Source organism: Marmota flaviventris, chromosome 12 (assembly GCF_047511675.1).
Source record: "Marmota flaviventris isolate mMarFla1 chromosome 12, mMarFla1.hap1, whole genome shotgun sequence".
Taxonomy (NCBI): Eukaryota; Metazoa; Chordata; class Mammalia; order Rodentia; family Sciuridae; genus Marmota; species Marmota flaviventris.
In genome coordinates, this window is record NC_092509.1 from 52,863,260 (window position 1) to 52,886,908 (window position 23,649).

At 34.1% G+C, this 23,649-nt stretch overlaps 1 protein-coding gene across 10 annotated transcripts in view; it reads left to right on the forward strand.

Annotated features, from left to right (window-relative positions):
* The window catches only part of Sdccag8 (SHH signaling and ciliogenesis regulator SDCCAG8), a 232,075-nt gene that overhangs the window by 41,877 nt on the left and 166,549 nt on the right, over window positions 1–23,649 (forward strand). For 8 of the 10 annotated variants that reach the window (XM_071599982.1, XM_027928673.2, XM_071599985.1 and 5 more), the window contains 4 exons: window positions 1,080–1,193; window positions 2,930–3,118; window positions 11,835–11,973; window positions 22,285–22,437. In XM_071599982.1, the coding sequence (XP_071456083.1) occupies window positions 1,080–1,193; window positions 2,930–3,118; window positions 11,835–11,973; window positions 22,285–22,437 (595 nt within the window). The remainder of the gene's footprint in view (window positions 1–1,079; window positions 1,194–2,929; window positions 3,119–11,834; window positions 11,974–22,284; window positions 22,438–23,649) is intronic. The other 2 variants (XM_071599984.1, XM_071599988.1) reach the window with 2 other exon arrangements.

Consider the following 23,649-nt stretch of genomic DNA (forward strand, 5'->3'; position numbering starts at 1 on the left):
AGCAAGTAATTTTTTATCTGTAGATCAACTTTATCTAATTTAAAGCTGTAACAATAATATAATAATTTGAATATTTGTATGCATGATGAATTTAAGTATATTTGATGAATGTTCATCTACTTTTTATAATTCTTTATGTTATAGATCCCATTAAAACTTTGACTAATAGATTAACCATTACTGATTTATGAATAAGTAGAAAAAGATATCAGCAATTAATTTTTGATAAAAGATTACTTGAAATTGTGGTAATACATGTTTTCAAATCAAGTGAATTTAAAAATATTTTTATAATTTTATTTTACTAAGTACAACTTGAAATAAGTTGGAAAATCTTCTAGTTCATGTACCGACTAGATTTACCTAGAGCAATGCAAAGAATCAGAACTAATGGCTTTCACTGTACATGCTATTACTTATTTTTAATGTACTCTTAAGTTTTAGGATTTCTATAGAGATTTTTTACTTTTTCACAAAGAACCCTAACATTTAAAAAATAGTCTAATACTCGCTTTCCTGCTTTTTATCTTACTTTGTTGTCTTTTGATTTTCATCATGATTTAATTCTTCAATTTTTGAAGTGATATGTTTCTAGATATTAAACTAATGAGAATGTGACTTATTTAGTCTCACTCAGAATTCAACTATGTCATCTTTAATTACATTAGCATACCAACTTGCACTGAGTTAGACTTTATTCTCTGCATTCTTCTGTTTCTTAACTTTTTTGTAACCTAATTTAAGATTATTCAAAGAGGCATTTTTCTGAAACAAAGAAATAAAATCACTATTCAGAAATTCCTTTTAAATATTCTCTTTTGCCATTCCCAGTAACCAAATCTACTTGAGTGTTTTTAGTCTGAACCTGACAGAAGTTAGTAATAGGCCCCCTTGACTTTGGAATGTGCTTCCAAAATTTTTTTTTATAAAGCCTTTGAAATTCAAACTTTCTTTATGCAATACTTAAAACAAAACATTATGTTAGAAATGCTATATTGGAGAGAGGGCAAACACAACTCCTTTATTTCCCCCTCCAAATTTTAAACCACCATTAGATTAACTTTTTTTTTAATCCTTAGACATTCTAAAAATTACTCCACCTCCTTTGGGCTGCTTGAGAGTCCTCAAATCTCAAGAGTTGAAGACGTATATTTCAGCCGGGAGGAATGGTTGTTGGCGTTTCCTCTGCAACAGTGAGTGTACTAGTCAGCTTTTGATTGTGATGATTAAACCACCCAATATGAAACTTAAAAGCCAGAAAGATATATTTTGGCTCACAGTTTTAGAGGTTTCAGTTGAAGGTCTGCTGGCTCCATTGCTTTAGGCCTAAGACCAGGCAGAATATCATGGTGGAAGGGTATGGCAGAGCCGCATATCATGGCAGTAGGGACTCAGAGAGAAAGAGAGAGAGATACAGAAAGAGGAAAAGGTTAGAACCGTGATATACCCTTCCAGGGCATGACCTCAGTGACCTGCTTCCTTCAACTGGACCTCACCTCCTACAGTTTCCACCACCTCCCCAAAATGCCATTAGCTATGAACTGATCGATGGATTAATCCATTGATAAGATCAATCCCTAATAACCCAGTTACTTCCCAAAAGCCCCACAGTTGCTATACTGGGGACCAAACCTTCAACACATTAACCTTTGGGAAACATTCTAGATCCAAACCATAACACTGAGCAAGTTAAAATAGTTATAGTCCCCAAGCATAGAAACGCCAACAACAGGGAGTAGACTGAGCAGGAGATTGAGTGTATACCTTTGGTAGTCCAGGACTGAGCAGGACACAGTAGTAGACTGAGTGTATACCTTCAGCAGTCCAAGAATTTATAACATTGTCTCCTTTGCAAGCTTGGTAGTTGGCTTTTAAAAAATATATGGTAGGATGACACAATCCTGTAATTTTAGCCCCTTGGGAGTCTAAGGCAGGAGGATTACAAATTTGGGGCTAGCCTAGGCAATACAATGAGACCCATATATATGTGTGTGTATGTGTGTGTGTGTGTGTGTATACATCTTTTCCATATATACATGGAAAAGGACTTCTGGACAATGAGGCTCAGTTGCTCAGTTGACTTTACCAAGGCTTTACTAGAGATGAAGAAGAAATTGGGGAAATGCAACCCATGTACTGGTCACTTAATTCTTAAAATATCAATTTAGAGAAAAACTTCTTTTAGGGGTGAGCCCATAAAGTAAAAGCAAACAAAAATATCTCTCTCTCTCTCTCTCTCTCTCTCTCTCTCTCTCTCACACACACACACACACACACACACACACACACACACACACAATTCTCTAGCTCTTTCTTTAGCAAGCTGCATATTTCTAGCTAATAGCTACTACTTTTGAATTCTTGACTGGCAAGTTCTCTGTAATTTCTTTCTGTGGCCCACTTTCTTTTGAAACAACTCTTTGAAGAACTTTGTGATTACATAATCTTTTATTTTTTCCTCCTAAAGAGGAAATAATAAATAATAAGTTAGTCATGGATAAAATCCATATTCTTTGTTGAACTTTTGAGGTATTCTCTATAAATTTTATGAACCTAACTCCCAAAATAGGTTATTTCCCTTACTTCAAGGATATTGTATCATGTCATCCCACCTTTTATTAAGAGAGACTATTTAGGGTTTATATTTGGAGTTTTATTTTTGTTTTGTAGGTAATATGTTAATGGAGGTAAAATTCTATTACAGGGTATATTCTAATCTGTATTAAAATCTTACAAGAACTTGAGCTACTTAATATATTCAAGTCTAATAATCACTGCATCAGGATAATCAGACCTACGTTTCAGGGTTGTGAAGCAAAGTTGTAAGGTAAACACCCATAATGATGGTAGTAATTCATAATGATGACTGACTTTAAAGTAGAATACTTCTTCCAGGATATTTCCTAGAATTTTTTCCCCTTGTTTTTAGGAAAGACTTAGCTGAATATCAGAAAAACTGTGAAGATCTTAGAGAGCGATTAAAGCATAAAGAGTCTCTTCTTGCTGCTAATATTTCCAGCCATGTTGGTGGCCTTTGTTTGAAGTGTGCTCAGCATGAAGCTGTTCTTTCCCAAACTCATAATAACGTACACATCCAAACCATCGAAAGACTGTCTAAGTAAGTATGCTTATATGTGCAAAGTCTTTGGCAACATAGAAAATTATGTGTTCTTTTATCCCCATGCTAAATAAATCACACGTGGTTAGTATTAAGCCTCAAATACAGTGGATTTTAAAAGATTCCTTCAATGTAGCTTCCTTAAAGAAAGAATGGGAAGTTTTGCCAACTGTGAGTAACCATGTCACTTTGAAAAACCTATTTAATTTTTTGATTTCGGTATCATCTTGAATGGAACTAGTTAATCGAGTTTATTATAGAGTCCAGTTCTGTGACTCTATAATAAACAAACCCATCACTATTCTTAGCAAAACCAAGTATTACAGGAATTCCTTTATTTTTGTCACAACTTGGATTCCCCCAGTATAGTTTAGGTACAATGAGTTACTACTACATGTTCCTCATGTGCCTGTTATGAAGAATATTATGAGCATAGTGAGAGAAGGACCCAATGTATTGTAGTATTAATATTTGAGTATTGACTAAGGACAAATTACAAATGAGTTTAATGTTGTAAAAGTTTGCAGTGAGGTTGAAATATCATTCTCTGTGTGCATCTCCTTTATTCCATGTTCACTTTTACAAAGGAAGCCATTTCCTGTGAAGATTTCATTCATTAGAAGTTGAAAATTATTATTTATCATAGAATTCAATATTGGTTTTGAAGTGTGGGTTTTCCCATGCTCCTTGCTTTTTCTGTTTTCAGAGATGCCTCTCTCTGTCTGCTATGCTCAATCTTCACTTCCCTTTTAGAAGTATTCTTTCACTAGCCCTGTTCCATTTTTGTCCTCAGCCATCTTAGATTACTTTATTCTGTGATTTATATTGCATATACTTGGAGGTAGCAATCAGCAGGTTAGACATCAGCTACCAGATATATTGAATGTTCTTAGAGTCTGGAAGGTACAGAGGGGCTTCAGTATTTTTTGAGTATTTGCTATAGGTCAATAAAGTTTCCTGGTACTTGGGCCTACGGTAGACACTTAGTGTTTGCTGTTCATGTGGCAAGGCATTTATTGTTTAGCTGTCAGAGTTACTCCAGTTGCAATTGGAGTGGAAGAGTGGAATGACTATGATCATTAAAGTGAGACTGATCTTGCTGTATGTCTTGACCTTTAGACAACTAGTTCTCTGAATTTGGAATCTTCTGCTGCTTGGAGATATAATACTTACTCTTGGTATTTTACTGAGTCAGCTTAGCCTTCTGACCAGTAGTACAGGCTTTTGAAACAGACTGCCTGGGTTCATATGCTAGTTCTATCACTGAATTACTATGCACTTTCACTAAAATTACTCAACCTCTTTGTGCCTCAATTCCTTCATTTTAAAAATGGTGGTAAAATTACCTAACACATAGGGCATTTTGAAGGGTAATTGAGAATTGGTTAACTGTATGGTGCTTAAAACACTTCCCAACCTATAGTAAATATTCAGTAAATACTGAAATCACTTTGTACCTTTCAGACTCCAAGGACATTCAATATACCTGGTAGCTGTATGACTAACCTACTAATTATTATATAAAAACTGAACCTCCAATATGGACTGAATGATAGCTTTTGTGATCTACTCAATGGTTCTGGGTTTTTTGTTGTTGTTTCTAAATATTATATAGTTAAACATGTTATTAATTATTTATATATTCAATATAAGTATTCATATACACTATATGAATATATATGAGTTCATATATATTCAATATAAATATTAAATTACATATATTAAATTTACTTTCATATCCAACTAACAAGTGGTGAACATTTATTATTTGCAAGGCTGTACCAGGCAATTTAGAAAAATAATTTTTTCTAATCTTTTTTAAAAATTATTTTCAGTTGTAGATGGACACATATTTTTATTTTTTTTTTCTTTCCTTTGTGTGTGGTGCTGAGAAACAAGCCCAGTGCCTCACATATGCTAATCAAGCATTCTGTCACTGAGCCACAGCCCAAGCCTTCTAATCTTAATGAGAAATTTTGTGAGATAGTTAGGATTACCACTATTTTATACCTATGTAAAGTGAAACTCAAAGAAAGTAAAATTTTGTCTGTTTATATTTGGGGAAAAAAAAAGAGAGAATAGAACATGACCTTACAAAATTCAGGATAGTTTAAAAAGACAAATATAATTCAGAGTTTAAAAGTATTAAAAGTAAATATGGAAAAGTATCTTAATGGCCTTGGGCTTGTTACAGTGCTAAGTATAACATGAAAAGTGGAAGTCATTAAAAAATGACACATTTGATTTCATTAAAGAATAATTTCCCTTATGATAAAGTATTTAAAATTGTTAAAACTCTCAAAAAATGTTTGCCATTTTTAATCAAAAGAGTAGTAAAGAATTTGCTTCAAAACAAACAAAAACAACAAACTGCACAGTTGAATGGTGAGTAAAGTAATTGGTGAGCAACAGAAGAGAAAGATGTCAATACATGAGAAGATGTTCATTCTGTTTGTATTCAAGAAAATCAAATCTAAGGAAAAAACTAACCCATCAGGAAAAAATTAAAGAAGATTGATAATCCCAAGGGGTGGTAATGCTCATAAATAATTTTCTTTCTTGCTGGTGGAACTATAAGTTGGTATAACTACTTTAGAGGGCAATTTAGCATTACCATTAATATTTAAATTATGCATGACACTTTTTAAAATCTACCTTAGAGAAAAAGCTCATATATATATATAATGTGGCACTTATAGGAAATATGTTTTACAGCACTGTTTATAATAGAGTGAACAATCTAAGTATCTTCAAAAGAGACTAAATACGAGAGAGAAAGAGAGAGAGACACTAATTAAACTATGATTTGGATGAACAGTATAAAAATGAATTAATGTAGATCTATGTATACTAATGTGGAACTAATTCCAACATATATTATTAAAGCAAAACAAAATAACTAAAGATAAACCAGTATGAAACCATTTGTATTTTCTAGATTTCATACACAACCATTATACTATTTTTTCTAGGTTCATATATATTAATAATAAAAGATTTGAAAGATTAAACACCAAATATTCAACAGTGATTGCTTCTGGAGATGTGGAAAAAGGAAATGGTATTGAAAACTTGTGTCACATAGATTTTTACCATATGGATAACTAATTTTGCAAGGAGACTATACTGATTAAAAACTTTTTGAAAGGAACAAACCTCCAGACACAGTGGCACACACCTATAATCCCAGTGGCTTGGGAGGCTGAGGCAGGAGGATCTTAAGTTCAAAGCCAGCCTCAGCAATGGTGAGGTCCTAAGCAAGTCAATAAGACCTTGTCTCTAATAAAATACAAAATAGGACTGGGGATATGGCTTAGTGGTTGAGTACCCCTGAGTTCAATCCCCAGTACCCCCTGCCAAAAAAGGAAAAAGTATGTTCTATATTTTGCAGATAAAAAGAGGCAAAGGTTAAAACCAATTTAGCAAAACCAACAAATAAAAATATAGGAATTTCCACCCTTATTATACTTCCTTTCATATTATCCTTCTGGATCATGAGAAGAATATTTTAAAAGGAAGCTGCAATGTTACATTGATTCTAAGTCTGGCAGTCATTTAGAAATTAGATTCTTGCTAAGTTATGTATTCCTTTGTCTCTATCCTAAATTTGATCTCAGCCTCTTAAAGTAAACATTAACCTACTTAGTTCAATTTTCTGCTTTGTCAGCATATTATTGGCTTATGTTGTGCTTTAGTAACAGAATAGAGTGAGAAGTTTCTGCTTTTATTGTCAATGAAAATTTTGATCTATATAATTCCCTAAATATGAGCTGGCTTTCAGCTTCTTCTAACTTATTAATGTTTACCACATGCTGGTTTTGTAGCATGACCAAGACTTAAAGTTTGGATTTCTAGTTTTAAATGGTTAAAAGCCTGAACTCTTAATAATCTGATGTAGTAGTATTTCCTGTATGGTTTTCACATGGAATTTTTAAAAATTATTACTTAAATATGTTAAACTGGAAAAGTTTGTTGACCTCGTTTGGAAATGTGCTATTGTGACACCATTTTTAAACAACCATGTTTCATTGTTTAGCATGTTTTGAATATATGACAGAAGAATTACTTGTGAGCTGGAGTTGTTGCTCACTGGTAAAGCATACACTTAGCATGCACCGGGCACTGGGTTCAATTCCCAGCACTGACCCCCCCCCCCCAAAAAAAAAAAGAATGAATGAATACTTATGCAGTTATCAAGGAGACTATGAGGCACAATTTGGAGATCAGACCATCTATATATTTGTGGTATTTTGTTAGGACCTCACAGACTTTTTGGAGAGTACGCTTAACAACTGTTAACATTGGAAACGTTTTTAAAGTTGATTTGAAGTCTTTGTAATGTTTCTGAACTGCCTTTCCATCAGGCCTCTTTATGATATAAGGCAGGTAAAAGTAACAGTAAACAAAACTCTTTTTCTTTAATTTTTATTTTTATTTTTTGGTATTAGGGATTGAACCCAGGGGAGCTTTACAACTAAGCTACATCCCCATCCCTTTTTATTTTTTAATTTTAAGACAGGGTCTCACTAAGTTGCTGAGGGCCTCACTACATTGCTGAAGCTGGCCTTGCACTTGCAATTCTCCTGTCTCAGCCTCCGAAATCACAGGGATTGTAGGCATGAACTACTGTACCTACCCCCCTCCCACCCGCAGAAAAGAATCAAAATACCTTAAATGGTAATCAAGATGAAGCTGCTTTATATTAAAGTCCTTTCTTTAGGTCACTTCTCCAAGTTTCATTGTACTTTTTTTTTTTTTTTTTTAAGAAAAGGAGGAATGATTAACATAGTAGTATCCTAGGACTTTAGTTCAGCTTGTGATTTTGGAGAGGATCACTGGCAGTATTCTGAACAGTTGGCTTTGAGAAACTACAACAGGAACTTCCCAGAAATGAGGAACAAAAAAATGTCATAGTCAGCCTTCTAGACTTTCTTTTTTAAAAATACAAGTAATAATGATAAAATTGATAACAGTGAAATAGTTTAACAATTATAAGACATTTCTTAGGATATATACACAAGATGAAACGTATATATATCAGATCAACTATCTTCTTTGCTTATTTTTAAAACTTGGCTGAGATTACTAAGAGATTTTTCTCAGTTTTACTCTGCTCTGATTTTTGCACTAAGTTCCTTAAATATTACATGCTTGTTAGTATGAACAACTACGTGCTTTTTCAATCCCAGAACTGACACTCATGCTCTTTACGTCATCTTTCTGCCTCAGCTGCCTTTCATCAGGGTCATGGAATGTTGAAAAGTTAACACTGTGTTGCTTGCTTTGAGATACTCCTTAATCATATAAATCAAAACAGTCACCTGATGTTTTTAAGCACTCACTGAACTTTTGCCTGGGAGGATGATAATTTGGAGATTCTTCCCTCTCACACTCATGTGAAAATAGCATATGTATCTATACTACTTCCTATTGTGAAAGCTTCTCTCATGCCTGGCCCCAGGCTGGCCCTGTGGACTTGAGGTTTTGGAGAGGACTGCAACTGATGGATAGTTACTCTGGCTAGCTGCAGTTGCCTGTCTTCAAAGAGTAAGATAACTAATAGCACTGTTAGATCCAAGGAATGAGTGTGGGGCTGAAAAACGGTAGATCAATCAGAAGGGCTACAGTCAGATAAACATAGGAATGGAGCAGGAATCAAGGCCTAGTATTGATGAGAGGGCACAGCCAGCCCAGAGCTTTGCTTTTTTTGGTATATGGAGGCTGGCCTAATTAAAACAAAGCCAAAGCAAAAATGTAGTGATTAAGTGGATAATCTTAAAATTGCCAAAACAACTCCCTGCAAGCTTCCCAGATGATCTGAGGGCCACCTTAAAGCAGATGGTGCATTTGTTTTTACAGAAAATTGAAGTGGTCAGTCCAGTGGTTGCACAAATGTTTAGTATGATTATTTTGAAGTCTGTTGTATGATGAGTTCAACAAGACAACTGTATTTTGGGGTCTATCTAATGATTTTCAGTGGTTCAGTTGTCTAAAGTTAGTGAATTTATATTCTGAAATATTTGTAAATCAGAATGTTTTGAATTAGTTTAGTAAACTAAACTGTTTACTTTCTGATTGTAAATAGTCAGATAACTTTTTCAATTTACATCAAGAATAATAGAACAGGGAAGTAACTTTAATTTACCTGTTTTCATGCCATCCTATAGCATTTATTCATTCATTTATTCTTTTGTCACTTATTTTGTTGAGCATCTATTGTGTAATAAACACTATTCATAACAAAAGGTTATCCTAAAAAGAAATTAAGTAGATTAAATATGTCTCCCATAAGAAACAAGTCTGTTAGATTTTGACCTGTTGTGATCTGTTAGCACACTTATAACACTGAGGGTTTTTTTTAATCCATTCTTATTACTTGGAACTTTTCCTTTGATGATGACATGTTATCAGGAACAGATAAGATCATTGAAGAATAACTTTTTCTTTTCAGTAGATCTTAAAATTTAAGACAGGTGACTGATATTTATATTGACTTCCTATCCTTAAAGAATAAATCTTTATATTCTTCTAGAATCATAAGTCCTACTAGATTACATATCCACAAAGAACCTAATTCCATTTTGTTATATGAATTTTTTAAATAGAAATAACAAAATCAATATTGTTTGATTTGTATTGATTTTTTTACTTATAATGGAAAAGTTTAATCTTGTTTTGATTCTTGCACTTTTTCATGTAATTATTGTACTTGATTACATTTAATCAAAACAATTACCGCTTTTTAAATTTCCTTTAGGATAAAAAATTAAAATCACTTTTATCACTGTAAAGCAAATAAATCAAGAAATTCTAAAGTGAAGATCATCTTGTTCCCATGAATGTTATATTTATAGAAATTTATTATTTTTTAACAAAAAGATCTTTTATGAAACAGCTAATAATTCTTTGTTCAATAAAATGTTTTTAAAATGTCTGCTTTCTAAATAACACAAATAGTTAAAATTATTTTATCTTAAAAAGATTTTTTAAATGGAGATATTGGTTAATTCAGAAGCAATTCAAACTCAGCATTTATAATCTTCTATGACTCTTAAAGTTTGCTTAATAAAAAAAAAAAATCACAGTTCCTTTCTCAGAACTTGGCAATAAAAAGGAAACTGCAATTTGACCCAGCTTCCCCTTTCCTCGGTCTATACCCAAAGGACTTAAAAACAGCATACTCTAGGGTCACAGCCACATCAATGTTTATAGCAGCACAATTCACAATAGCTAAACTATGGAACCAACCTAGATGCCCTTCAGTAGATGAATGGATAAAAAAAAAATGTGGCATATATAAACAATGTAATATTACTCAGCAATAAAATAGAAGAAAATCATGGCATTTGCAGGTAAATAGATGGCGTTGGATAAGATAATACTAAGTGAAGTTAGCCAATCCCCCCCCAAAAAAAATGTCAAATGTTTTCTCTGATATAAGGAGGCTGACTCATATTGGGGTAGGGACGGGGAGCATGGGAGGAATAGATGAACTCTAGATAGGGCAGAAGGTTTGGAGGGGTAGGGAGGGGGCATGGGGTAATTAATGATGGTGGAATGTGATGATCATTACTATCCAAAGTACATGTATGAAGACATAAATTGGTGTGAATATACTATGCATACAACCAGGAAAAAAAAAAAAAAAGGAAACTGTAAGCATTTCAACTGAATTTGAAAACACAGTTTAAAATTTGAATTCTTTAATAAAGCATAAAATTGCATGTATATGACAGTCCAACATCCTTTTCTTTCTTTCCTTCTTTCTTTTTTTTTTTTTTTTTTGTTTTGTGTATATAGAAAGTTTCCAACCTCACTTTGTCTCTGTATTTGGTCTTACTGGGCATTTTTATTCATTCCATAAGTTCCAAATATCCTTATATTTGATATGGGATTTATTTAACCAATGAGATCGCATCCTTATTATATTCTATGCCAAAGCATTTTCACATTCTGTTCACTTCTATCCCCAAGAAACAGCTTTGCCCAGGAGACTTCTGAGAATTGCTGAGGAAGAGGTAGGTGTGGCCATTATCAACCCTAGTGAGATGGTTTTGTTAAATTGTGTTATGTGTATGACCAGGGGGGTTGAGAGTTTCCACTGTACTACCACTGAAATAATGTGTTAATAGGTGAATGAATTTTATTGAAAGAAAGGGTAAACAGGAAGATTGGGGAGGAAGATGAAAAGGAAAGGACATATTTTTGTTCCAGTGAATGAGAAGAATTAGTGACAAAATAGGCTTAGTTTTTTTTACCTTTTATTTATTTATTTAGAGAAACCTTATGACATAAATCTTTTACACCTAGTCCCTTCTTAAAAACATTTATTCCTATTTTGAGATACAATATCTAAAATATCCCACTGTGTGTGGGTTTGGTGTTTTTTTTTTTTTTTTCTCTAGCTCTACTACATTTTCCTAACTAATTTGCTCTTTTGGGGGCAGTCCTCAGTGTTCCAGCCTTTCCACAATAGATTATTGTATTACACAGATGTAGCCTTGCCATAAATACTCTCTGCCCCTCTGGTTGCTCTGCCAGCCACTCGCCAAGTGAGGACACAGGGCGAACAGTTCTCTGGGGTGTGCTTCAGTGTGTTGAGCTGGACCTCCCTGGCTCTTTGTCTAATATATACTAATGCTTTTTTCCCTCCTGACTTAGGAGTACATGCTAGTTTGATCATTTCTTGTTTTGCTTTTTCTTTCTGTGTTAACAGAGAAAGAGATGACTTAATGTCTGCACTAGTTTCTGTAAGGAACAGCTTGGGAGATATGCAGCAAAGAGAAACAAGTGCTTATGAACAGGTGAAACAAGCTGTGCATATGACTGAGGAAGCCAATTTTGAAAAGACCAAGGCAAGTCTAATAAGATGAAAATAAAGACAATGCAGAATTACTCCTTTTTTTTCCTATTTCTTTGGTTATTCTTTTGTAACTAAACTTTTTCCAAACACAAAGTGAAATGTTGAGTTTTCTAAATTAAACAGGTTTGGTATTTGAAGGATTCTTTTTTCCTCTGCAAATGATTTTCTTATATCACTATTCAGAGATTGTAATGCAATATGGTGACATATTTTGAGAGACTTGTATGCTTAATTTTTAATTTGCTGATAGTTTTCAATGCTGTGGAAATCTTAACACCTATAATCACTCATTTGTATATGTTCACATATGGCTAAAGACACGTTTTTCCTCTAGACGTGGAAAACTTTTATAACATAAATAGGGCACAGATAATAATATATGTAGATAATAATATTTTGTTCCATCATTAGCTATGAGTTAGAATCCATTGTCAGCTAAATTAAACATATTTAAAAATAATGATAGTGACGGTACTAAACACTTAGTGATCAGACAGTATTCATATCTATGAATTTTAAATAATAGGAAGTTACCTTTGTTTCATTGTTGTATTTGGGGGCTACACCTTACTCCATTAAAGTTACTGTGTATTTTCTCTAAACACACAAGCCATCCTTCAAGTGCTTAATAGCCACATGTATCCATTGATTACCGGTAGTGGACAGTGCAATACAGAACATTTTCATTATCACCAAAACTTGTTCTAGGAGTCTAGAGTGACAGAGTGCTTGCCTAGAATTGTGAGGCCCTGGATTCTATCCCCAGCACCAGGGGCATGGAGGTGGCAGGGTTGGGGGCGGGGGGGGGGTTGCATTGGATAGCATTGGTCTAAACCATGGACAGATTGAGCATCCCTAATCTGAAATCTGATTCTTTTTTTTTTTTTAAAGTACTTAGCAATGTTGCTCAAAAAAGTCTTCAATTTTGAAGATTTTGAATTTGAGGTTTTTGGATTCATATGTTCACCCAGAATCTGAAACTCTTCTGGTCAGGCATTTTGGGTAAGGGATTCTCAATATGTGGTAATGTTAATGTTTTATTAAAATGTCAGAGCTAACACCTGTAATCCTAGCTACTTGGGAGATTGAAGCAGAATGAGCACAACTTCGAGACTAGCTGGGCAACTTAGTGAGACCCTGTCTTAACAAAAAATAAAAAGGGCTGGGAGTGAAGTTCAATGGTAGAGTATTTGCCTTGTATGTGTGAGGCCCTGAGTTCAATTCCTAGTACCCCGCTAGACAAAAATACACACACACACACACACACACACACACACACACATACACACACACACAGATTTTCAATTGACCCACATTCGTTGCTAATTTCTGCACTAATGCTTCTCCTCTGCCTTTGAAACTCAGATTCAAATCTCTCACATATTTTGTTTCTTCTAGCACTCATTTCTTCATTTCCTCAGAGCTCAGTCATAATCCTTAAAATCTCCACTGAAGGTCCTTTTGTCTTTCATTTTATCTCCTGTGACTCTGATGGATGTGTTAGCCCTTATTTTCCTCATTTCTTACTGCCATGTGCAGGCCTTTGTTTTGAAATCTGCTTTGATGATCATTTTTTTTTTAAACTAGGTTACTATTCTTCTTTGAAATCAGCATTTTTCCTGGACCCAGTGATGCAGGCCTGTAATTCCTGCAACTTTGGGAGGCTGAGGCAGGAGGATTGGAAGCTTGAGGCCAGCCTATGCAACATAGCAAGGCCTTTATTTCAAAAAAACAAAAAGGAAATCAGTGTTGTCATGTTGTCTCTCTTCTCCCTTATCATAATCAATAGAAACTCTCAACCTAGAAGACACTCTAGGCACTTTTAAAAATCTTTAGCATCTGACCTTTTCCTCCTCCATCCTTTTTTCATCATACTTAAAGCTTTCAACATTTATGTTGTTAACATGTACAACAGGAACAAAACAACCCCCTTTGTCCTTTATTGAGGTTAAGGACAATAGTCAAGAGCCACTGTTTGTTTTCTGATCCCTCAAATGTCTCTTCTACTCTTTTTAATTTTTTTTTATAGTTTTTGCTTTACCAGCCCTCTATTTCCTAAGATGAATCTCTTTTTCTGAAGTTTTTGATGTCTCTTATTTCTGGGGTTTCTAATGGGTCTTTGACCTACTGGTCATCAGTTATATCTTACTTGCATCCCCCTTCTCTCTCTCACCACTGTTCCCCCACCCCATTCTATATACAGCTGTCATTCTCCAAACAAAATTCAGGCTTCACATGATCAGTATATACTTAATTTCTTACCCCCAGTTCATCATTTTACTGGCAGAGTTTTCCAAAAAGTTGTCTTTCCTAGTATCTTTCCTTTTATTTCTCATCACATTGTAGTCAGGCTTTCAACAAACTGTAGTGTAATTTTATACTACTCAACTACTCACTTAATGATCACTAGTGACTTCCTGATTATCAAATCCAGTGACTTCATCTCAATCCTCATGCTACTTAGACCTTGAAGTTTTGGAAGCCATTAATTGTCCTATCATGACATAATCTCTTTCCTTTGATTTATCTAATATTTCACACTCTTATGAATTCTCCTTGTATGGCTCTTACCTACTCTTTTCGAATCTAGTTTAAATTCTTTTCTGTAACCCCTAAATGTAGACTTTTTTTTTAGTGTCTCTTAAAAGAGTCTTTGGGGTTAAAGACTCTTACATGGCATGTTCACTTGGCACTGGCACATTTGGTGACAGCCTTAGTGCCCTCCAACACAGTGTGCTTGGCCAGCAACCCATGTAGCATGAGGCCCAGGACCTTTTGTATCTTCTTTCCCCAACGTGATGGTGGAGCACTTGTAGCATTTCAGGTACATTGGCTTTCCCACAATGCGCTCAAAGATGTCATTGACTAAAGAGTTCATGATGCCCATGGCTTTCAGAAGAGATGCCTGTGTCGGTTTGCACCTGCTTCTGCACCTTCTGCGGAATAGCTCTTCTGGCTACTGGGCTTGTGCTTCTTACAGTCGTTCTGTGGATTATTACCTTCTTCTTTGAGTCCTTCCTCAGGGCAGAGTGGACTTCTATGGGTTAGGCATGGTCAGTGAGCAAAAACTGCAAAACAGCTAAATGTAGACATTATTCAGAACTAGTTCCTATCCCTCCTTCCATGTTGTCCTGATTTCCTGGGATTTGTATCTCCTCTCATAGTCAAAATTTATCTTGATTTGAACCACCCCCACATTGTGCTTTTAGCGCTACCTGCTCTCTTGAGCCCCAGACCTATACTTCTTGCTTCTACTGGACCTCTTTATATGGATGATATTCCACTGGCATCTACTATACAACCAAGTTATTAATTCTTTCCATTTTCCCATCTACTAATTCTTTTCCTTCTACTAGTCTCTGTATTTTTTTTTCCAAAATCACATCATTGTCTTACCAACAGCTCTATGTTAGATTCTTTAAAATGTTTTGGCTCTTCCTCATCGTGTACTTTTTTGTTTGATTGTTTCTTTATGTTAAATGGCGATTGAATCCAGCAATGTTCCACTACTGAGCTACATTCCCAACCCCTTTTTATTTTTCAAGACAGGATCTGGCAATTGTTGAGGCTGGCCTCAAACTTGCAATGGCCTGCCTCAGTCTCCTGAGTTTCTGGAATTACAGTCATGTATCACTATGCCAGCCCAGTCACTTATTCTTTACATCCAGTCATTTGCCAAGCTTAATCTCTCTTGAGTCCCCTATTTACAGGCTGTCGCAATAGTTGCTTTCTCTCAGGTTTCTTCCAGGTTCAGTGTGTCTTTCAGATGGCTCTATTAAGCTTCCTGAATTGTTGATCTCTCTGTTCAGCCTGTTCCCCTGTTACAGTAGAATTAAAGATAATTATTTAGCATGACCTTCTAGATTTTTCATGGTCTGGGCCTGCTCCAACTTTTCTAGGCTTATCTTTCACTACAGTGTTTCATATAAGCTATGCTTTTTCCAGAACATGAACTATGAATGAACATTTTCACAAATTTGCTTATGTTAATGCTCTTCTACCCTGTGTTCATCTGTGAAATATCTGTTCAACAGATGAAGTTCAACTCAGGTGGCAGCTTTTCCCATAAGTTTTCCCCAGCTTCTTCTTATTTGGATTAATCTCTTCCTCGTCTATTTTCCCACTGACGTTTTATAAAGTTTTGGTGGATGTTTACATATCTTGCTCCACCAAGACCATGAAAATCAGGTCTGTAATGTTTATCATTGTATCCTTTTTTATATTTGTTTTTTTCTTTTTTTATTATTATTAGTTGTTCAAAACATTACAAAGCTCTTGACATATCATATTTCATACATTTTATCATTGTATCCTTACTTGTATTCCTCATATTAGTTGCACAATTAACATTTGTTGAAGTCAGTAATTAGTCCTAAATATTAATGTGAAGTTTTATCATTAGTGTTTCTTACAAAATTTAACAATTAAGAAGGCATTATGTGTTATGAATCTAACATTTTCACTGAATTAGTAATAATGAATACAGATTGATTACTAAGCAATTTCTAAAATGTAATGCGGGTCTAGAAGTTTTTACCTAGACGGTGTAGTAGAACATATGAATTTTGCCTTCTGAGAGTATTAAAACGGAAGAGGACATAGATACTTTAATTTTAAAGCCAACTATTTTTATTAAGTGGGAAAGACGTTTGTTCTTTAGTTCCTTGCCTTCTGTTGCCATCTAGTGTGCTATTTGTATATTGCATGCTAAGTAAGTATAAGGAGTTATTTTATATTATACTGTTTATTTACACTTAGAATGGCAGTGAAAATCCCTGAGACTTTTATAAGAAAATAAATGTATAACATGAAGAGATTACAATCCCAATAACCCTTAATCAAATCCCTTCTCTTTTGCTTTTTAAATCTGTGATTTGGGTAAGTTATTCAATGTCTGAAATCCCCAGTTTCTTCAACTGAGTGGTAAAATTTCTTGAGGGAATTAAATAAATGAATCCATATAAGCCATTTAGTAAAGTATCTGGAAAATATTAAGTGCTCTATGAATACTTTTGTTTGAAAATTGCAAATTATTACAAGTAGGAATAATTTTAAAACTGAAAAACAGTTGCCTGGGAATAAACAAGGGTGCAAGAATAGAGGCTTACACAGTATAAAGCTTGTTAGTAAAGCTACAAGAATCAGATGCAAAGGCTAACAAGTCTTAGACCTGCCTGCTTGTCTTGGAAGGGGAATTATTGAGGGGGTGTGTATTGGAGGGCCTGGAGGCTTTGAAATAAAGTTGCCTCAAGCATATCTGAAATGAGATTCTACCTCACCTTTTTTTCCCAGCCCTGTTTATTTTATGTTATTTTTTTTTTTTTTATTTTGAGACAGGCTTACAAAGTTGCTTAGGACCTCACTAAGTTGCTGAGTTTGGCCTCGAACTTAAGATCCTCCTGCCTCAGACTCCTGAGTCCCTGGGATTACAGGCATATACTTCCTTGCTGGGCCAAGATAACCCTAATAAAGAAAACAAACTAAATACCAGCCAAGTTGGTTGAATAAATATGTCCACAAACTTTGTTTGTGTCCAAATGATGTCCAAATCATTCTGCGTCTTGGATTATAGTAAAATCAGAAAAGAATTAGAAACCTGGAGTAAAAAAAAAAATAGAAAAGCATTGAGCATTTGATTGAAGTCACAAGCATAGAAAATAGCACTTCTTGATATTCACATTTTCTGCTGCATAACAAAACCAAATTATAGTCATATGCTGCATAAGGACATTTCAGTCAGGGATGGATCAGATGTATGACATTGACCTTATACGATTATAATGTAAACTAAAAAATTCCCTGTGGCCAACGTCATCGTCATTGTAAGGACATAGTATAACACATTACTCATGTGTTTGTGGTGATACAGGTATAAACTTACTATGCTGCTAGTCATAATTATGTTGCATACATAATGTTCGATAATGATAATAAGGGAATGTTCACTTATGTATTAACTGTATCATACTATTTATCATTATTTTAGAGTATATTCCTTCTATTTATAAAAAACATTTACTGTAAAACAGTATGTCCTGTTATGCTAGCAACAGCCTTATACGTCTCATGTTTTGTGTTTTTTGATTGCACCAAGAGGCAATGTCACACGATTGACCTATAACATCTAGGTTTATGTAAGTGTACTTTACAATGTTTTCATGATGAAAAATGCCTATTGATGCATTTCTCAGAATATGACCTTGTCATTAAATTATGCTGACTTTATCTTGAAAACTGAAGATAGGGATAGATTGGTTAATGAGTTTCTGTTAAGTAAGTGTTTATAACTTAAATTTGGTAGTTTGCATTATTAATGACTTATTTGCTTGAAATGTGTTGATAATCATTTTTATTTTATGGGCTTGCTTTCTTGTTTTCTTTAGTTTTGTTTTGTTGGTACTGGGGATTGAACCCAAGGGCAAATAACCACTGAAATTAACCACTGAGTCACATCCCCAGCCCTTTTTATTTTTTATTTTGAGGTAGGGTCTTGCTAAGTTGCTTAGGGCTTTGCTAAATTTCTGAGACTGGTCTCAAACTTGCAATCCTCTTGCCTCAGCCTTCGGAGTCACTGGGATTACAGGATTGCACCACCATTCCCAGCTATGGGCTTTATTTTGTAAAAATAAAAGCACATTGATAAATTCTAAAATTTGTTCCTATAACTATATATTTCTTATAACAGGTTAATTCTTTAGTCATGAATTGTTCTATCACTAGAATTTCTAGGAAACCAACCCTTGCGGTTAGAAAGGGCTTATTATATCCTAAAATAGCTTTCTTATTTTAAAAATTAGTTGAGCAGATACAAATTTCATTGTGAAAAAATCTTTTGACTCCAAGACAGTAATGTTTATCATTTGGTTTAATAAAATTGGACTAGAAATATTAATCCTAATACATCATATTTTGAAACAGTGTTGCCAGGATTATCATAGAACAAAGAATAAGGAAATTTCCCAGAAAAGAAAAGGGCCCTTGAGGATTGAATCTTCTAGGTAGGAGGAAAGTATAATTCCCCAGCTCCTCAAGACCTAAGCCATTTCTACAAAGGCCTTGAAAGTGGGGGAAACCACTCCCTTCAAGATTGCTGGGAGAAATGGCAGCACAAGCTGCACATTAACTTGATCATCTGTGAAGATCTGTCATTTAATTTTAATTGCCAGCTTACTGACATAGCCTTTGAGAAATTACTTATGTCTTTAGTGAACAAGTTATATGAGTGTAATCAGGAGATACCAAATAAGCTAGGGTTCTGGACGATAAGTGAGGGAGCCCCAGAATTAAAAGAGAGAACTGCAGTGAAAATATCTATGAATACTTGTTTAGAAGACACAGTCTTTTAATGAGGTACACTGTTAGAAAGGACATTTTAAGAAAGATTAAATAATTTCTACTTCCAAGTGTTACGAACACTTAATATTTTCTTCATTATGACCAAGCATAAATTTTAAAATCAAAGCAAATAAAATTAAAAGCTATTTTATAACATGGATCATTGGTTAGACACGAATAAACACCAAAAACCAGTTTTCAACCTAACAGTTTTATTCAGTATTTCATTGTTCTTTTCATACTCATCATGACCCATTATTACTGTTGGCTTATCCTTGAAAGAAAGAGACCATTCACAAAACAAGACTTTGGCGATGTTTTTATTTATGTGATTTATAACATTGTACTTTTGTACTTTTTGCTAAATCACCTTATCTAGGCATTTGGTCTCTCTATAATGATCATTTGTTCTTCCTTGTTCCTGAACTGATTGAATTCTTTGAATTCTTTCTTTAGTTGCTCTTCAGGTTAGCTTGGGTTTTAGGTTTTCAGCAATCTATTCTACTGTTCTTGTATTTCATTAATTTTTATTCAATTGAATACCTTCTGATTGTGTCACGAGAGGGGGTCCTAACAGGCCCCTTCTAAAGAGGAAAAGGGGACCTCAACTTGGTCCATGTAGATTCTTAATATTTTACACAGAAAAGAATTTCTGGATGTATCAGATAGGATGTCACTGACAGGTTTACTTAGTGAAAGAAAGCAATAGAGTAAGGAAGAAAGGGTGTGGGTGTTCCAAAGTGAAATGCACTTTGGGGATCTAGGGTTCTTCTTTTAAAAGAGACTTTGTGAGGAGTGGGCATAAGATGAAATGGAAGAATGACACCAGCCTAGTGAACTCAGTTCTTTGATCATAGATCACAAGAAATTTATGGTGGTCTGGTCCTCTCCAGGATCTTCAGGTTGACATTGTCTCCTCTATCTGGTTAATAAATAACATTTGGAATGTGCCTATTTTATAGTTTCTTAAAATATATCTCCCTTTGTTTTATCTAATCTTAAAACATGTTGTATAGGCTTTACAGGCATATAAGCTTAAATCAAAATAAGGCAATTTGCATCGATGAGTGAATTCATAGTAACACTAAGATTTGTAGATTTCTTAGGAATTTGACCAGCTTAGAGGAAAAACAGATCTGGGGAGTAACTCTAAAATCATGTTGCTTTTAGCTTTGTAGCTTTGGTCTCTTTTTCCTTCTTTTGTGTGTGTGTGTGTGTGTTTCATCCTACCTAAATTGGATATATTTATTTATATTCAATAATTATTTTATTAATTTATACCAGTAATATTCATTATGTCAGCAAAAAGTTATAGTCATTTGCATTAATTCATATAAAATGTTTTTATAAACACAATTATATTTTGAAGCACAAAAGTCACTAATTCATATTTCAAAGCTCCAAGTGCTTTAATTATGGAAAAATTATGCTTTTTCATTTCTTTTAAAATTTCCATTCCCAGGCATTCTGCACTAGAATTTAGCTTGGGACTAACTCCCTACAGTAATCATTTTATAGTTATTCCTCCCCCCGCCCCCCATTAATCTGACACAGTTAAACTTACCTCATACTACAAGTCAGAAATGTTCAAGAAAAGATCCCCCCAAAAAGCTTAATGCTTTTTAGATGAAGAAAGGAAAATTCATGTATCCTAGATTGATTGATTGATTTTCCTTTTTTGCAGTTATGGGACTAGAACCCAGGGGCACTCTACCAGTGAACAATTGCCCCAACCTTTTTAATTTTTTTTTTTCTTTGAGACAGGGTCTTGCTAAATTGCCAAGACTAGTCTGGGAACTTGAAATCCTCCTGCCCCTCTTCCTGAGTAGCTGGGATTAACAGCATGAGCCAATGCCCCCAGCCCCTAGATATTTATTGTCTGTATTTATTATAGCTTTCACCAGAGGGAAGTATAATAATGCATAAAACTTACAGCATATGCTGTAACTATATCTATTTCCATTACCAACAAATGGGACTATTAAATTTATAATCACCCAGTAACCATAAAAGACTTGGGTTTCTTTTTGTTGTTGTTGTTGCTGCTGTTGTTTTTGTGGGGCTGGGGACTGAACCCAGGGCTTTGTGCATATGAGGCCCCTTGGGTTTCTTTTAACAAATTCAGGGGAAAATAAAGATTGGATGAAGTAGATTTTATAGATAAGAGCAACTGGGATAAGACCAAGATAAATTAGAACCTTAATTTTATTGGGGTTTTAAAAAATTGTGATTTTTGAAGTCATATTTTATTATTGGGTGTTATCCATACAGGTGTTATAAATGTAGCCAAAAGGAAATTAGGAACTTTTTATTTCTGGAAATATAATGAGAAATTTAGACTAAAGGACACTTATGGTGACAATTATCATTAAGTTAAGTAGTGAATTCAGTTTTGACTCTTTCCCTATTTTAACTTTTGATTATTACCTAATATTTACATTAGTTGTATGTTTAAGGGTAATGAACTAAATTTTAGTTATAGTTAAGAAAACTATTAATATAGTGTTAAACAATAAATGTCTGTGTGTCATGAAATACAGTATTTAACATCTCATTTTAAATTGTATATCCATTTGTCATTTAAAATATTCAAATTCTTAACAAGGAAATCAGAAATTAGTAAAATTTATATAATCATATAATATTAACATGATATATAATTTAAAATTCTAAAACACTTGGTTTTTCTGATCCATGTTTTCAAATTCTGACTCATCTGTGGCCCTCATCAAGGTCTGTTACCTGAATTTTCTAGTTGATCAGCCATAATTGTGAATATTGAAATATCTGAGTAAATGTAACATTTGCATACTAGATCAGTAAGTGGTGTCAATAAACACAAAGTTATTCTAATGAACTTTATAGTGAATTTTAACTACTTTAAGTAAAAGTAAAACTTAAATGACTCTTTTCTTTCTGTATTTTTTTTCTAAATGCTACCTCCCATGTTACTCTCTTATTCTGACAGGCTCTAATCCAGTGTGAGCAGTTGAAGAATGAACTGGAAAGGCAGACAGAAAGGCTTGAAAAAGAACTTGCATCTCAGCAGGAGAAAAGGGCCTTTGAGAAAGAGATGATGAAAAAAGAAATAACGAAAGAAAGGGAGGACATGGAATCAAAGGTACTTGAGTTGTTATGCCCACTGCTGAAAAAATGTTAGTGTTGATGTGCCTTTAGGCTGCCATTCTTGAATGGGCTTTAAATATTAAAAACCTTTATAAGTAAATTTCTTATATTTTAAGAGCTCATTAAAACGTTTTATTTTTTCTTCATATTTCTCAATGAAATTAATTTCTGACCTTTTCAATTAAAATAATCAATTTACTTCCATATTCTGCCATTCAGCTTGCCCCTCATGTTTTTTAAAGGAGATCAAGTGCTCCAAAAATACCAGCTTTTATTTCAACCTTGCCTAAATTAAGGAGAAATGACTCCCCTTTTTATCCCCTATACCAAATTAAACATAAGATAAAATTTGTAAGAAACAATGTAATCAATAAAAAGTGATTATACAAATTGTATGAAATCAGTTCTGAAAAACTACATGACCAATAATGACCATAACCAGATGAATAACTAACTGGAAGGGAGAAATTGTAGGCAAAAGGAACAAATAACATGAAATGTGCAGTATTGGAAAAACAGTAACAAATTGGAATGCAGAGTTGAGTGGAACCTAATTTTAAAGTTGCTATAGTAATAAAATTGGGCAAGAAGTAACCAAAACAACTGTGTTACATTTTTTTAAGTAGACTCAAAGCTTGTGCCCTAAATACTGTAATACTCCAGTGTGTAATAATTAACTCATATAGCAAATACCTACTATGTATCTGCTGTGTACAAGGCAATGTACAGTCCTATGTAAAAAAAAGAGAAAAGTCACAACTTCTGCCCAACCAGTTTTAAGTCTTCTGGATAAATTGAAGCATTTACTATAACTCCATTCTCTTCTTACCCTTTTTGAAAGAAAACAAAAATGTGTCTGTTAAAACCTTACTGTAGAGCTGGGGTTATGGCTCAGTAGTAGAGCACTTGCCTAGCATGTGTGAACCACTAAGTTTGATTCTCAGCACCATAATTAAATAAATAAATAAAGTAAAGGTCCATCAGCAACTAAAAAATGTATTAAAAAAAAAAAAGAAAAAGAAAACCCTTACTGTAGGTCAGTCTGACTGACTACCTCTCTGCCTTGGATTGGTCATCTCAGCTGATGAAAATCCTACAATAGATGGAAACTTTGCACACTTGGGGGTCTATTAGTCCTCCTATGCATTCCTTTCTTTCCCATTCTTTCAGCAATCAACAGATATTAATTTTAGAAAGCCTGGGGATG